General features: G+C 38.8%; 1 protein-coding gene across 5 annotated transcripts in view; it reads left to right on the forward strand.

The window, feature by feature from the left end:
• Positions 1-16,508, forward strand: part of FKTN (fukutin) — a 58,787-nt gene extending 42,279 nt beyond the window's left edge. For 2 of the 5 annotated variants that reach the window (XM_005684273.3, XM_013966249.2), the window contains exon 10: positions 13,337-16,508. In XM_005684273.3, the coding sequence (XP_005684330.1) occupies positions 13,337-13,550 (214 nt within the window). In that variant the 3' untranslated portion in view covers positions 13,551-16,508. The remainder of the gene's footprint in view (positions 1-13,336) is intronic. The other 3 variants (XM_018052553.1, XM_013966251.2, XM_018052552.1) reach the window with 3 other exon arrangements.

The raw sequence follows: 16,728 nt of genomic DNA on the forward strand, positions 1-16,728 counted from the left end.
GTTATGGTATGTTCAAACAATGGAATTCTGCTTAGCAAGAGAGAGGAACCAACTACTGATACATGCAGTAACATGGATGAATCTCCAAAACCTTGTGTTAAGTGGAAGAAGTCAGATAAGCAGAATATGTACTATGTACCTGCATTTATTTGAGATTGTAAAGCAGGCAAAAAGCAGGCAAAAGCAGTCAAGAATATAAAAAGGTCATTGATCACCAGGGGCCACGGTGGATTGACCGTATGCCTGCCACAGAAGCAGAGAGCTTTAGGGAACCAGGGTGGTAGAAATGTTTTATATCTTGATTATTTTAGTGGTAACCCAGGTGTATATATCTGTCAAAATTTGAAATGGGTGCTTTTCATTATGTGTAAATTGCACCTTGAAAAACTGATTTAAAACATTGAAAAACAAAAAAATCTATGACTTAGAAAATTTATGCTAAGAGAAAAGCGCCCAAGATCACAGGTCGAAACAAGAGGATATCTGGGACCAGAAATCATGAATTTGATCAAGGCAGACCTAATTGCAGTGATAAACTTGGAGCCTTTTGCATCAGCTTGGACAAATTGGATAAGCTGAGATCAAAATAAAAGAAGCCTTTTATATGTTTAGTATGAAATTTGAAATCATAACTTAATCTCCTTTTTTCATTATCTGTTATATTGAAAAGGAATACTATACAAATTGTCTGAGACAAAGCAAGCACAGCTGGAGTCTAATAACTTGTTAATGAGCTAAAGATACAGTTTTTGAAAGTTATGCAGTAGAAATAAAAATGTCCAGAGGCTTTGTCCTGTGACCTTAAAGAAAAGTTTTGTGCATGCTTTAAATGAATAGTTTTTGATATGGTTGTTAGGCATGTGCATTCAGCTGTTAAATGATACAGGCTTTAATTTTTCTACTCATTGGTGATATAAATTTCTTCTAGTTCTCTAGTTTAGTTCTGTCCTATGGAGATTGCATAGGAGAGTTTGCCAATAGAATAGATGGGATCACTCAATTCACAGTGGAAGTCAGTGGCATACCCAAGGTTCAATGGGTAGAATTTTATCTTATAAATATATATATGCTATATATATATATTCATTATATGTTAGAAGTTTGGGACAGGATTGGTGTATGGAATCAATAAAAACCTCAGAAAGACTATATTCTAGCACAGTCTATGAAAAGTTTGTTAACCATATCTCTATTATGTCTTTTGCTTCTGTATTATCTGTGGCAGGATTGTGAGGAGTTTAGTGGAAGAGATGGTTCAAAAAATACTAGTCAGCATGCTGTAACTTTGGTTTTCAACAGTTGATTCTTAGGAATGTTTAGAAAACTATGGGCAGAATCGATGCTAATGACATGATTAATGTGGCAGAGTAATTCTCACTTTGTCATATTCCCTTTGCTCTAAATATTACTGATGGACATATCTAAAACACATAGCTGATCTAAAAGAGAATGGAGTAAATAATGAAAAAGCAGTATTTAAAAAGAATTTCTATATTAAAGAGAGATGAGCAGGATAAATTGAAGAAAGTGGGGAACCACTACACCATACAGGTATGACCTAAATCATATCCCTTATGATTATAGAGTGGAAGTGACAAATAGATTTAAGGGAGTAGATCTGAATGACAGAGTACCAGATGAACTATGGACAGAGGTCTGTGACATTGTACAGGAGACAGGGAGCAAGACCATCCCCAAGAAAAAGAAATGCAAAGAAGCAAAATGGCTGTCTGAGGAGGGTTTACAAATAGCTGTGAAAAGAAGGGAAGAGAAAAGCAAAGGAGAAAAGGAAAGATATACCCATTTGAATGCAGAGTTCCAGAGAATAGCAAGGAGAGATAAGAAAGCCTTCCTCATTTTTGAGTACAAAGAAATAGAGGAAAATAATAGAATGGGAAAGACTAGAGATCTCTTCCAGAAAATTAGAGATAAGACGGGCTCAATAAAGGACAGAAATGGACCTAACAGAAGCAGAAGATATTAAGAAAAGGTGGCAAGAATACACGGAGGAACTGTGCAAAAAAGATCCTCACAACCCAGATAATCACAATGGTGTGATCACTCACCTAGAACCAGACATCCTGAAATGTGAAGTTAAGAGGGCCTTAGGAAGCATCACTACGAACAAAACTAGTGGAGGTGATGGAATTCCAGTTGAGCTATTTGAAATCCTGAAAGATGATGCTGTGAAAGTGCTGCACTCAATATGCCAGCAATATGCCAGAAAACTCAGCAGTGGCCACGGGACTGGAAAAGGTCACTTTTCATTTCAATCCCAAAGAAAGGCAATGCCAAAGAATGCTCAAACTACCGCACAATTGCACTCATCTCACATGGTAGTAAAGTAATGCTCAAAATTCTCCAAGCCAGGCTTCAGCAGTATGTGAACCATGCACTTCCAGATGTTCAAGCTGGTTTTAGAAAAGGCAGAGGAACCAGAGATCAAATTGCCAACATCCACTGGATCATGGAAAAAGCAAGAGAGTTTCAGAAAAATACCTATTTCTGCTTTATTGACTATGCCAAATCCTTTGACTATGTGGATCACAATAAACTGTGGAAAATTCTGAAAGAGATGGGAATACCAGACCACCTGACCTGCCTCTTAAGAAATCTGTATGCAGGTCAGGATCAAATAGTTATAACTGGACATGGAACAACAAACTGGTTCAAAATAGAAAAAGGAGTACGTTAAGGCTGTCTGTTGTCATCCTGCTTATTTAACATATATGCAGAGTACGTCATGAGAAATGCTGGGCTGGAGGAAGCACAAGCTGGAATCAAGATTGCCGAGAGAAATATCAATAACCTCAGGTATGCAGATGACACCACCCTTATGGAAGAAAGTGAAGAGGAACTAAAAAGCACTTAATGAAAGTGAAAGAGGAGAGTGGGGAAAGTTGGCTTAAAGCTCAACATTCAGAAAACAAAGATCATGGCATCCGGTCCCATCACTTCATGGGAAATAGATGGGGAAACAGTGAAAACAGTGGCTGACTTTATTTTTCTCGGCTCCAAAATCACTGCAGATGGTGACTGCAGCCATGAAATTAAAAGACACTTACTCCTTGGAAGGAAAGTTATGACCAACCTAGACAGCACATTAAAAAACAGAGACATTACTTTGCCAACAGAGGTCCATCTAGTCAGTTCAGTTCAGTTGGTCAGTCGTATCTGACTCTGCGTTTCCATGAACCGTAGCACGCCAGGCCTCCCTTCCCTCACCAACTCCCAGAGTACACCCAAACCCATGTCCATCGAGTCGGTGACGCCATCCAGCCATCTCATCCTCTGTCGTGCCCTTCTCCTCCTGCCCTCAATCTTTCTCAGCATCAGGGTCTTTTCAAATGAGTCAGCTCTTCGCATCAGGTGGCCAAAGTATTGGAATTTCAGCTTCAACATCAGTCCTTCCAATGAATACGCAGGGCTGATCTCCTGGTTGGATTTCCTTGCCGTCCAAGGGACTCTCAAGAGTCTTCTCCATTTCAACAGTTGAAAAGCATCAATTCTGTGCTCAGCTTTCTTTATAGTCCAGCTCTCACATCCATACATGACCACCTTGGACTGCATGGAGATCCAACCAATCCATCCTAAAGGAGATCAGTCCTGGGTGTTCTTTGGAAGGACTGATGATAAAGCTGAAACTCCAATACTTTGACCACCTGATGCGAAGAGCTGACTCATTGGAAAAGACCATGATGCTGGAAAGATTGAGGGCAGGAGGAGAAGGGGACGACAGAGGATGAGATGGTTGGATGGCATCACCGACTCGATGGACATGGGTTTGGGTGGACTCTGGGAGTTGGTGATGGACAGGGAGGCCTGGCGTGTTGCAGTTCATGGGATGGCAAAGAGTCAGACACGACTGAGTGACTGAACTGAACTGAACTGAAGCAGGATAAATAATAAATCTACATCTGGATGCTTCTTAAAGAAACAATAATACCCAAATCAAAAAAATTTACAGGTTACCAGAGACAATAGATTGCTCATAGAAGAAAAGCAGATATACCTCAGCAACAATAGAGCACAGAAGATAATGGAGTAACATCTTCCAAAAGTTGAGGAGAAATAACTCTGAAGTAAGAATGTTATGTACACTTAAAACTAGTACTCAAGAGGGAGGTCAAGATAAACGCATTTGGATATGTACAAAGACTAAGAAAGTTTATTTTTTACAGATGTACATTAAAACTCTATTTAAGAACCCAGAAGGAAGAGTTGATATATATGGAATAATGGTGGCCACAGAAATGGATCAAACATCTCAGTAAATTTGTTAGCTCTTGTCTGGTTTACAAAAAGAAGACAGTATGTTAAAAATAAGTTGAGAAGGAGATTTATTATGTTTTCAAGGAAAAAGTATACTAAGTCCCATGTAAAGGAAGAGTATAAAGATTCTGCATACATTTAGTCTTTATTAGAAAATTTTATAGTGTTACATTTGCTGAAAAATAAACAGTAAATATTACAGACATTAATTCCTACTGGATAGAAGTATTATTTGAAACTTCTAGACAAGCAGAACAAAAGATAATTTATAAACCTTTACCAATCCAAATGAAAGTAGGAAAGGTGGGACAAAGAAAAAGTATAGTAAACTGAAAACAGGTAAAAATAAGCATAAAATAGTCAGCATTGTTACATGTGTGTTGCATACTATTCTGTGCACTTTACATTTATATATTCATTCTATGCTAATATCTCTCTGAGGTACTGCTAGTACCCTCATTTTATAAATGAGGGCAAAGGACAAAGAGATTGGCCAAGGTCACACAACTAATAATTGGTGAATCCAGGACATGAAATCAGACAGTCTAGCTATAGAGTTCAAAATATGTTCAACTACATAATTTATTACAGTAAATATTCACAGATTAAGCTAACCTATAAAAAGATAAAGATCATCAAATAAAACACCATTTAGCTATAACATGCTTGGAAAAAGCAAAATTAAAGCAAAACCACACAGGAAGCTTGAAAATTATGGGGATGGAAAAGATATACCCAGCTATTATTAACCAAGGAAAATTGCACTGTAATTTTAGTATCAGACAAAGTAGAATTTTATTGAAGGGAATGTTAAAGGATGTTAAAGGATTAAAAGGCCCACTACATAATTTTACACAGGAATAGTCCACCAAGAAGAAGAAATATTTATGACTGTAACTGTAATGACTGTAGCAATATACCTTTGAAATATATAAATTGAAAACTGATGAAATTATGATGAAAATTTGACATGTCCACAATTCTGGTGGGAGATTTTGGTAATAATTTTATTTTAAAAACTGCTCATTCAAGCAAAGAAAATGTCAGTAAAAATACTGAAGTGAAGTGAAAGTTGTGTCTGACTCTTTGTGACGCATGGACTATAGCATGCCAAGCTGTTCTGTCCATAGAATTCTCCAGGCCAGAATACTGGAGTGGGTAGCTGTTCCTTTCTCCAGGGGATCTTTCCAACCCAGGGATTGAACCCAGGTCTCCTATATTGCAGGCAGATTCTTTACCATCTGAGCCACCAGGGAATCCCCAAAATATTGAAGATATGGACAGAATCAACAAGCTTGACCTATTTGATGTATTGATATATAAAAGTCTTCATCCAGCAAATGGTGAATACACTTTCCTATCCACTATAAATGGAGCATTTACACAAGTTGATAAATGTACTACATATCAAAACTTGTAGAATTCAGTTAAAAGGTTAGAGGTAACCTTGTAGCCTTGAAAACAGTAAGTATGAAAGAATAGATTTTAAAAAATAAAGTTACCAACTGAAGAAATTAAAAGAACAGCACAGTCAGCCCAAGGAAAGTGAAGAAAGGAAACCTAGAGAAGAAATTAATGAAATAAAAAAACAGTATCAAAGACCAACAAATCAAAATGCTAGTTCTTAAATTATAAATCTTAAAATTAATGACAATATTCAATACTCAAGCCCTGGATGTCTGGCTTTAGAGTTTATGCTCTCGGCTTTGTTACACTGACTGAAAAGAAAATCTGTGGACTACTAAGACAAGTCTCACCAAGGAGCGGTAGTAATACAAGTCTATGCCCCAACCAGTAACACTGAAGAAGCTGAAGTTGAATGGTTCTATGAAGACCTACAAGACCTTTTAGAACTAACACCCAAAAAAGATGTCCTTTTCATTATAGGGGACTGGAATGCAAAAGTAGGAATTCAAGAAACACCTGGAGTAAATTTGGCCTTGGAATACGGAATGAAGCAGGGCAAAGGCTAAGAGAGTTTTGCCAAGAAAACACACTGGACATAGCAAACACCCTCTTCCAACAACACAAGAGAAGACTCTACACATGGACATCACCAGATGGTCAACACCGAAATCAGATTGATTATATTCTTTGCAGCCAAAGATGGAGAAGCTCTATACAGTCAGCAAAAACAAGACCGGGAGCTGACTGTGGCTCAGATCATGAGCTCCTTATTGCCAAATTCAGACTTAAATTGAAGAAACTAGGGAAAAACACTAGACCATTCAGGTATGACCTGTATCAACTCCCTTATGATTATACAGTGGAAGTGAGAAATAGTTTTAAGGGACTATATCTGATAGATAGAGAGCCTGATGAACTATGGATGGAGGTTGGTGACATTGTACAGGAGGCAGGGATCAAGACCATCCCCGTGGAAAAGAAATGCAAAAATGCAAAATGCCTGTCTGGGGAGGCCTTACAAATAGCTGTGAAAAGAAGAGAAGCGAAAAGCAAAGGAGAAAAGGAAAGATATAAGCATCTGAATGCAGAGTTCCAGAGAATAGCAAGGAGAGATAAGAAAGCCTTCTTTAGCGATCAATGCAAAGAAATAGAGGAAAACAACAGAATGGGAAAGACTAGAGATCTCTTCAAGAAAATGAGAGACACCAAGGGAACACTTCATGCAAAGATAGGCTTGATAAAGGACAGAAGTGGTATGGATCTAACAGAAGCAGAAGATATTAAGAAGAGGTGGCAAGAATACACAGAAGAACTGTACAAAAAAGATCTTCATGACCAAGATAATCACGGTGGTATGATCACTCACCTAGAGCCAGACATCCTCGTATGGGAAGTCAAGTGGGCCTTAGAAAGCATCACTGCGAACAAAGCTAGTGGAGGTGATGGAATTCCAGTTGAGCTATTTGAAATCCTGAAAGATGATGCTGTGAAAGTGCTGCACTCAATATGCCAGCAATATGCCAGAAAACTCAGCAGTGGCCACGGGACTGGAAAAGGTCACTTTTCATTTCAATCCCAAAGAAAGGCAATGCCAAAGAATGCTCAAACTACCGCACAATTGCACTCATCTCACATGGTAGTAAAGTAATGCTCAAAATTCTCCAAGCCAGGCTTCAGCAGTATGTGAACCATGCACTTCCAGATGTTCAAGCTGGTTTTAGAAAAGGCAGAGGAACCAGAGATCAAATTGCCAACATCCACTGGATCATGGAAAAAGCAAGAGAGTTTCAGGAAAACACCTATTTCTGCTTTATTGACTATGCCAAAGCCTTTGTGTGGATCACAAGAAACTGGAAAATTCTGAAAGAGATGAGACTACAAGACCACCTGACCTGCCTCTTGAGAAACCTATATGCAGGTCAGGAAGCAACAGTTAGAACTGGACATGGAACAACAGACTGGTTCCAAATAAGAATAGTAGTACATTAAGGCTGTTTATTGTCACCCTGCTTATTTAACTTATATGCAGAGTACATCATGAGAAATGCTGGGCTGGAGGAAGCACAAGCTGGAATCAAGATTGCCAGGAGAAATATCAATAACCTCAGGTTTGCAGATGACACCACCCTTATGGCAGAAAGTGAAGAGGAACTAAAAAGCCTCTTGATGAAAGTGAAAGAGGAGAGCGAAAAAGTTGGCTTAAAGCTCAACATTCAGAAAACGAAGATCATGGCATCCGGTCCCATCACTTCATGGGGAATAGATGGAGAAACAGTGGAAACAGTGTCAGACTTTATTTTTTGGGGGCTCCAAAATCACTGCAGATGGTGACTGCAGCCATGAAATTAAAAGACGCTTACTGCTTGGAAGAAAAGTTATGATCAACCTAGATAGCATATTCAAAAGCAGAGGCGTTACTTTGCCAACAAAGGTCTGTCTAGTCAAGGCTATGGTTTTTCCAGTAGTCATGTATGGATGTGAGAGTTGGACTGTGAAGAAAGCTGAGCGCTGAAGAATTGATGCTTTTGAAGTGTGGTGTTGGAGAAGACTCTTGAGAGTCCCTTGGACTGCAAGGAGATCCAACCAGTCCATTCTAAAGGAGATCAGCCCTGGGTGTTCTTTGGAAGGAATGATGCTAAAGCTGAAACTCCAGTACTTTGGCCACCTCATGTGAAGAGTTGACTCATTGGAAAAGACTGTGATGCTGGGAGGGATTGGGGGCAGGAGGAGAAGGGGACGACCGAGGATGAGATGGCTGGATGGCATCATGGACTCGATGGATGTGAGTTTGAGTGAACTCCGGGAGATGGTGATGGACAGGGAGGCCTGGCATGCTGCAATTCATGGGGTTGCGGAGTTGGACACGACTGAGGGACTGAACTGAACTGAAGATAAGTCTCAAGTGTGATAATTAGGTAAAATGTGGAAAATGATAAAACTTTCTGGAAATAATAGCAATATCAACTCAACACCTAGATAACTTATACTCATTAATGAAATTGAATTGCTAATTAAAAATCCTCCTTTTCTTTTTTTTTCCCTACCAAAAACTTAGAAAATCTATGGGAAACTTTTACAATGCCTTCATAGTATAGATTATTCCCTATATTAAGTAATTCATTTTGGGGAAAAAAAAAAAACTTTAATGCATTCATTTTGACTAATAGCAAAACTGAACTTGAACAGTACCAAAAAAACATTCCAAGGGAAATTACTGTCTTAGTGAACACAGAGGAAAATATTCTAAATGAAATGCAAAAGAATAGAATTTTGTAGTGTGTGTATATTAGTGTAATTCTCAACACTTGAAGATTAAAGGAATTAAAAAGTACATGATTATTTCTGTAGGTGACATTAAAGACATTTGATATATTTCATAATTAACAATAACAAAAGACCTTTTAGTAAACTTAGAGTAAAAGGGATCTGAAATTTCTTTAAACCTGGTAAAGGGAATATACCAAAGACCTAAAGTGAGCAATCATATTTAATGGTAAAACTTCAGAAGCGCTTGTCCTTTTCTTAATCATTAATTAATTTTAATTAAATTTAGTTTTTAATTGGAGGGAAATTGCTTTACAGTACTGTGTTGTTTCTGTCCTACAACAATGTGAATTAGCCATAATTATACATATATCCCCTCCCTCTTGAGCCTTCCAGCTCCCATCACCCCACCCCTCTGGGTCATCATAGAGTGCCATGCTGGGCTCCTTGAGTTACATAGCAACTTCTCACCAGCTATCTATTTTACATGATAGTGTATATATGCCTTTGGCTACTTCCTCCATTCCTCCCACCCTCTCCTTCCCCCGTTGTGTCTGCAGGTCTGTTCCCTACATCTGTGTCTCCATTCCTTGCCTCCAAATAGGTTCATCAGTACAATTTTTCTAGATTCTACATACATGCGTTAATACACAATATTTGTTTCTTTCTGACTTACTTCACTTTGTATAACAGGCTGTAGGTTTTTTTTTTTTCCTTCTATGTTCAGAAGCCCTTCTCTTAAAAAAATAAAACCTAAGAATGTGTGCTGTCTCTGCTTTTATTAAGCAGTATGCTAGAGGGCTTAGGTACTGCAATTACACAAGAAAAAGACATTAAGAGTTAAAAGTGGAGACAGAATTGGTAATGAGAATACACTAGTGTTGTTTTGTAAGAAATTCTTTAAAAAATGGCTTTGCTATTCCAACTCGAGTTTAATGCAAACTTAAGTTTAAAAAGGTCAGATTCGGTTGTAATAGATTCTCACTTAGCCTAGCTAACTAACAACAGTAAAAACAGTGTTTGTCACTTAGCTATTATGTTTATAGTTTGTACAATTGATGAAATTAGTTTATCCAGCCACCAATAAGTAGTTTTACAGATTTTAAGGATGTCTGTGAGGGAAAAAATGATCTATTCCAACTAAATTCTAACTACTGTTTTTTGCAAAACTAAAATGAAGTAAAAGTGGTATGAAATAGAAAATAAATGGATTTTTTTGTGTGTGATAAGATCCCTTGAACTTACATTCTGATTGGGGCTTGCTTAGTCTGAATTAAATCTGTTCACATTTTGGATCCTATCTCAGAGCTTTAAAGTAAAAACTGCTTAGGAGAACTTAATCTGGGCTTTAAAAGCTAAAATAACATTGACTATATTATAGTCTTAGTTATTATTCACTGGTAACCTGGACAGAGTGTGCTGTTCTGAGTCACTTAACACCCTACCCCCACAACTTCCTCTCCACAATCCCATTTTACAGTCAGGTTTTACATTTTATGGTTTGTTTACCTTCCTTCTTTTCCTAGGAAGCTGGAGTTTTCTTTTTGCTGAAAGGCTTAAAAATTATCTGGTGAAAAGAAAACCACAGTTTTAGGGATATTTCTATTTAGGAACAAAAATAAACATTTGAGTTAAATTGTCTTTGAGTAATTTTAAGATTCTTTATATATTTTAAATGTTTTGTTTTTGTTTGTAAACCTTTCATTGTTCAGTGAAAGTTTGAACATTTTATTTTATGAAAGCTTTGATAAAATTTTTAGTATTCTCACCCACCCTGTCATCCTGGGTTTTCATTCTTTTCAGTTCAGTTCAATCACTCAGTCATGTCCGACTCTTTGTGACCCCGTGGACTGGAGCACGCCAGGGATCTAAATGGGATGTTTTTTCATTCTTTTCATTCTTGTACCTCTTTTCTAAAACTGTAGAGGATAAAATTTGAGAGAGAAGTTTCCTGGCCTATTTTACTAGATAGACCATGATTTCTGTCTCATTTCAACTTCAGTGTGTCAACTTGATAAGATGCGACAGGTGGACATTCTGCTGACCAGCATCTGATTGCGGACGGTAGAGGCTGATGATGGATGGTTATATCTCATGGCAAAATAAGCAATTCCATGAATATGAGTGTGCAGAGTAAAATTGGGACCAGCAGATGGTGGAACTATGCTGTATCCTATTTCTTCCTCAGCATTGAAATTTGCTGTGGCCTTCTTTTCATAGCAGCCAGCTGGGATTGTCTATTAACTGCCAGCACCTATTGGTTTGGGTAGAAAGGACTTGTTGCTTTCTTTAGAATTGCTCAGCCTGTCATTTTCATCTGTGGCTTTAAGTTCATCTGGTAGTAAAACATGATATTGAGAAGCAAAATATATGAGAATTGACCTTTCCTTGAAGAACATCCCCGTTAGATCCCTTTTTCTATAATATGATTACACTTTGAATCTGTTTTTTCTCTGTTCTTTTTTATTTAATCCTCTGATATTTTACATCTCTTTCATCTCTGGTATTGCTACTTCAAATCTTATTACTAAAGGTTCTTACCATGTTGTGAAGGAAAGAAATATTTCCCAGAAAGCAACAACACAGAAATATTTCTCAGAAAGCAACAACACAGTCTGTAATATAAACTATATAAACTTAAATCTAACAAACCTGCTAGTTCCCTTTGTAATATAGAGCTTTTTACTGATCCAAAATACCTTTAAGAAATGTGTTTTAGTAACAAAGCTTACTAATTGAAATAATTCTGCTATGAGTTGAGTTAAATTCATTATAACATATTCCTTGGGCTAGCTTAGAGAGATTCTTTTGCATTTGAGATGAAAGAAAGAAAGGGAAAAAAGGGGAATAGGGGGTGGGTTCTTGTGAGGAATGGAAGCAAGGAAGAAGCCTGGGAGAGCATCTTAGAGTCATGCCTGTCTTTTTCCCTGAAAAGTCCATGCTGTGAAGGAAGCATCACCTTACACGGATGCTGCTTATTTTAGTGTTCTTTAGTTGGGTTCTTTTAGTAGCAGTTTGAATTTGATAGAGATTTAATGATGTGCAACCTATTAAAAATAAGAAAAAAGTTTGAGACTGAGAATAGAAATTAAAAAGTTCAGGTGATAAAAGGCAGAGCAGGAAGAAGGTGGTTTGTATAACTGTTTTTTTTCAGAGAATTATTGTTGAAGTACAGAACATCCAAGCATAGGATCTCTATTCCTGCATCTGAGGAGGGGGTGGGGTGAAGCTTTGCTTAAAAAGCCAATATATATTGGGTCTTACCTTGTTCACATATTGTGGTATGAAATTCTCAGTACTGTACAAGTTAGGAAAAGAGTTTAAGAAATACTCTGACTGAGCCTGGGAATTTCTTCTTTAGCTCTCTAGTGTTATCAAAAGCCATTTAGGACCACAGTGAAACCCAGGACAGAGAAATTAACTTGACCTGTCACAAAGACACAAGTATTTGTGATGCTGTTGTTGGAAAATGTCATATATTGCCAGGATTGATTTAGGTTCTTTGGCTAACTAGGAAGGTTTTGTTTCCTCTCTCACTTGCTATATGTACCTCCCTCGATGTATATGAATTTCAAATACTAGAAATGTATTTAAAAAGAATATTTATATATTTAGGGCTTCCCTGGTGGCTCAGATGGTAAAGCGTCTGCCTACAATGTGGGAGACCCAGGTTCGATTCCTGGGTTGAGAATATCCTCTGGAGAAGGAAATGGCAACCCACTCCAGTACTCTTGCCTGGAAAAACCCCATGGAAGGAGGAGCCTGGTAGGCTACAATCTATGGGGTCGCAAAGAGTCGGACACGACTGAGCGACTTCACCTCAAGGAATTGTCACGGCCAAACCCAAACACTTCCCCAGGGTTTTCCAGACTCTTATCATTTGCCTCCTTCTTTTGGCAACTTTTTGCTTTAACTGCAGTCTCAGACAGGCTCTCCCTGCTAACAACAAAGCTGGCCACCAGCAGTTCTCAGCTTCCATCCCACAGCTTAGAAACCTCTGCACAAGAACACTTCTTCCCCCGGTAGTTCCAACAGAAATTCCAAGAATGCCTTCCATTTGCCTAATTTGTGTAAATTCCCTTCCCTGACCTAATGACTATAATTTACTGGTTAGGTCTGAGTCTTTTTTGCCCATCTCTGGAGCCTAGGAGTGGAGTCAGCCACTTTTGGACCATAGGGACTGGGACTAGGGGAGTGAAATTGGGATACAGTTAACATTAGAAAGGAAGGAGATGCTAGACAATTAACAACAAAATGTCCCCTGTATCTGTTCCCCAAAGCTGTTTAGTGGAAGAGGACTGTCCTTTGGCCCAGAGTACACTAGCTGTGGGTTCCTTAGCTAACTTCCACTGTTGGAGCCTAACTCCTCTCCACATTGCCTGTTTTGCCACAGGTACCTGTTTCCCAAGTTTACACTGTGCTGGACTGAGTTTGTAGACACAAAGTTTCGTGTGCCCTGTGAAACCATCGAATACATCGAAGCCAACTATGGTAAGACCTGGAAGATTCCTATAAAGACATGGGACTGGAAGCGTTCTCCCCCGAACGTGTCGCCCAATGGAGTCTGGCCTGTTTCTGAGTGGGATGAAGTTATCCAATTGTACTGAGACAGTAGGTTGAAATGGTATTAATAGAATTCCCCTCCTGCACAAAAGGGAGATGACTGTTTAAAAAGATACATGTCAAACATAAGTAGGAACCAAAGAAATATGAGAAGTTTGAAGACACAGAGAGTCCTAACTCCTGAGCCATCTGATAGAATTCTCTCATCTGATATTTATTAGAGTCTCCGTGTGCCAGGTGAACTAGGTTGCAGTGGCGAGGCAGACACGAGTGAGACAGGTGCCTGCCTCTTTTCCCCTCCCTTTGTTAAGCAACCCAGTTCCTTTGAGGGAAACCCCCTCACCCTTTGAAGAATATTCCTTATATAGAACATGATATGTTCTATAAGTGCTTTCTTTTGCACCGGAAGGTGGGCTTACCAGGTGCAATTAAGGAAGGGTATATACCAGTAAAATTTTAACTCCTTTAAGCCTGTATGTTAGGGCTACTTTTAAGGTTGTGGAGGCTGAGTTAATAATCAAGTGGTCAGATTTCAGGTGATGTTAAGAAAAGATGTGAGGTGATTCCTTTTACAAGCAACCTGGTATGGAATTGATTTAGAGCACAGGGCATCATATAAGAAAATGACAGTTTATTTCTAGTCTTGTCAAAGATATGTAAATTTCCATACACCTTCTATTTTCATATTTGAAGTGAAAAGAAAACTTTACATGTGTGTGATGCTTCAATTTCCAGCCATTGTGAGAATATTTTCATTGACATGATAGTACTCATTTGACAAATCATTCAAGTGAGACTATGCTACCAGACATGATTTCAAAAGGGCTGTGTTTCATAAAACTTATTTTCCTTATTTCATTCTCAATCAATAGGTAAAATATGAGCGATTCATGGTCACTTAATATTTTATGAATTTATAATCCTTATCAATCCCAATTTTAATGTTAACCCTAAAATATTAATAGAAATACCCCTACTTTTTCTAAATGTGCTCCTCATTGTATTTATTCATCAATTACAGTTCCATATCTTTCACTTATGGCCTATGAACCAGTTTCCATGGTATGTAAACCTGCCTGTTCCCTCTCCTCTTCCAATACTACATCAGGACTCTGAAATGCACACGAGTGGCAAACCTGGCAGCTGTTCCCCACCCGAGACCATCGTGTTTATAAAGTTTGCATCCATTCCCAGTTGTCCTCTCTATTGAATGTTGGGGGGAAGCAAGAACTGAAACATCCCGACTTTATCAAGTACTGCCCACTCTGAAACCCCTGCTTTCTTTTCTCCCTTGAAGGTACATCTCTGAGTGGGCTGGGATGGCTGTGTCTCCGCATCTCTTCATGAGTCACTTTGATGTGTATTCTAAGTGACAGGTAAAGGGATATCAGGCCCAGGAAGCATGCTATTTTTTCTTTGTCCAGGATAGGAAGCCATCTTACATTTTATCTAGGCTGCTTAGGACTACTTTCTGGACCAAACTGGCAGATTTTCCTCTAAAACTAGAGAATAATAGTAATATCATAGATGGAAACCAGAAGAGAGAATGGGCTGAAAGTTTTCCTAAAGCAAAGTTGGGAAAATGTACAACCTATGACCACACCACTCCAAATTAAAAAATAACAAAAACTTTTTTTGATACATGATAACCAATGACCTTCCTCTCTTAGGATGAACTTTCAGTGCATTGTCATTGGGTCTACTCATAAATAACATAATTAAGTTTTTAGGGTTACCAGTAAACTTGTCCCCAAATGACAGGTCATTGTAATCAACTTTCTCTTTGCTAGAAAATCAGCCCATAGAAATTATACCCAAATTCTAAATAGCTGAACCTTAACTTTTTCTTTTTCATGATCGAAAAATTTCAACAGGTAATTTTAGTGTTCCTGGGCAAAATCCAGCTTGTTTAGTGAGAAACGTTTGCACAAACTTAACATCTAGAAGTGCATACACTAAACATTTCTACCCATTTCAGATTGGGTTTCCCACTGTTCGCCAGGGTGGGAGGGTCTTACCCACTCTGTTTAGGTTATTTCTTTTTATCTGTCCCTGAAGGGTTCAGAGTCTAAACTATCTTGTGTCCACATTGATAGAGGTTCCATATCTATCCCCCTGTACACAACTGGCTGCTCAAATACCTTTTTTTTTTGACTGTCTTCTGGTTTCACAGGCTTCAGATCTTGGATCCTACCCTAAGTTTGCAGAATGAAAGCCCTTCCCTAAACTCTGAAGGCCAGGCTTGCTCTGATAGCTTCAATTATCCTTTATTCTGTGCTTCTTAACCTTGCACTCTGCTAAGTGACCAGAGACCTTGGATCCGCTAATCAGCGCCTCATCAGATCACTTTTCTTTCCTCACCTGCATATTCCAGCGGTAATTTTCCTAATCTGACCATTTCCATGTACAGTTTGCCGGCCTTCCCAGGAGAAAACCTCTTATGTTAACTTGGTAGAAGTTATACATCCATGGATGTCCCCAGAGAGGTCCTGAGAGTCAAGATTGACAGTCTCTCACTTGACAACCAGGTGGCCACTCATTCCTTCTCTAAGCAGGGAGCTCTTGTCCTTCTCGCCTCTGCTGCAACTGCTGACATCTGGATCCTGGAATAAAATCTCAATTCTCCAAACGGAGCCATCCTGAGAAGCTGAGCAGTGGGACAAACCCTGAAATATGACCACTAGATGGCAGAATGTGTGCCACCATTCCCCCAAACACATTAGCACTCATGTGAAAATCAGCTTGCCCTTGAATTTTAAGAGCCAGAGGGAGCCTCACTGCAACATTCATTTTAACCCTTTTATTTTATAGCTGAATAAACAAGCACAGAAAGGAGTGAGCTGAGCAAGAAACAGGTGGGTCTCTTAACTCAAAGAGTACCATGACTCCCAGTACATGCCTGTTTCACTGATCACAGCACAGCGTCTTTTTTTTTTTTTTTTAATTAAAATTTTTTTGGTTGTGTCAAGAAGATCCCCTGGAGAAGGGAATGGCTACCCTACTGCACTATTTTTGCTTGGAGAAATCCATGGACAGAGGAGCCTGGCAAGCTACAGTCCATGGGATCGCAAGGAGTCAGACATGAATGACTAGCGCTTACACTCAGCATGTGGGACCTTTGTTCCCCAACCAGGGATCAAATCTGTACCCCTTGCACAGGAAGCACCAAGTCTTAACCACTGGACCTCCAGGGAAGCCCCACAGCACAGAGTCTTTATGCCT

This window comes from Capra hircus, chromosome 8 (assembly GCF_001704415.2).
Source record: "Capra hircus breed San Clemente chromosome 8, ASM170441v1, whole genome shotgun sequence".
Lineage (NCBI taxonomy): Eukaryota > Metazoa > Chordata > Mammalia > Artiodactyla > Bovidae > Capra > Capra hircus.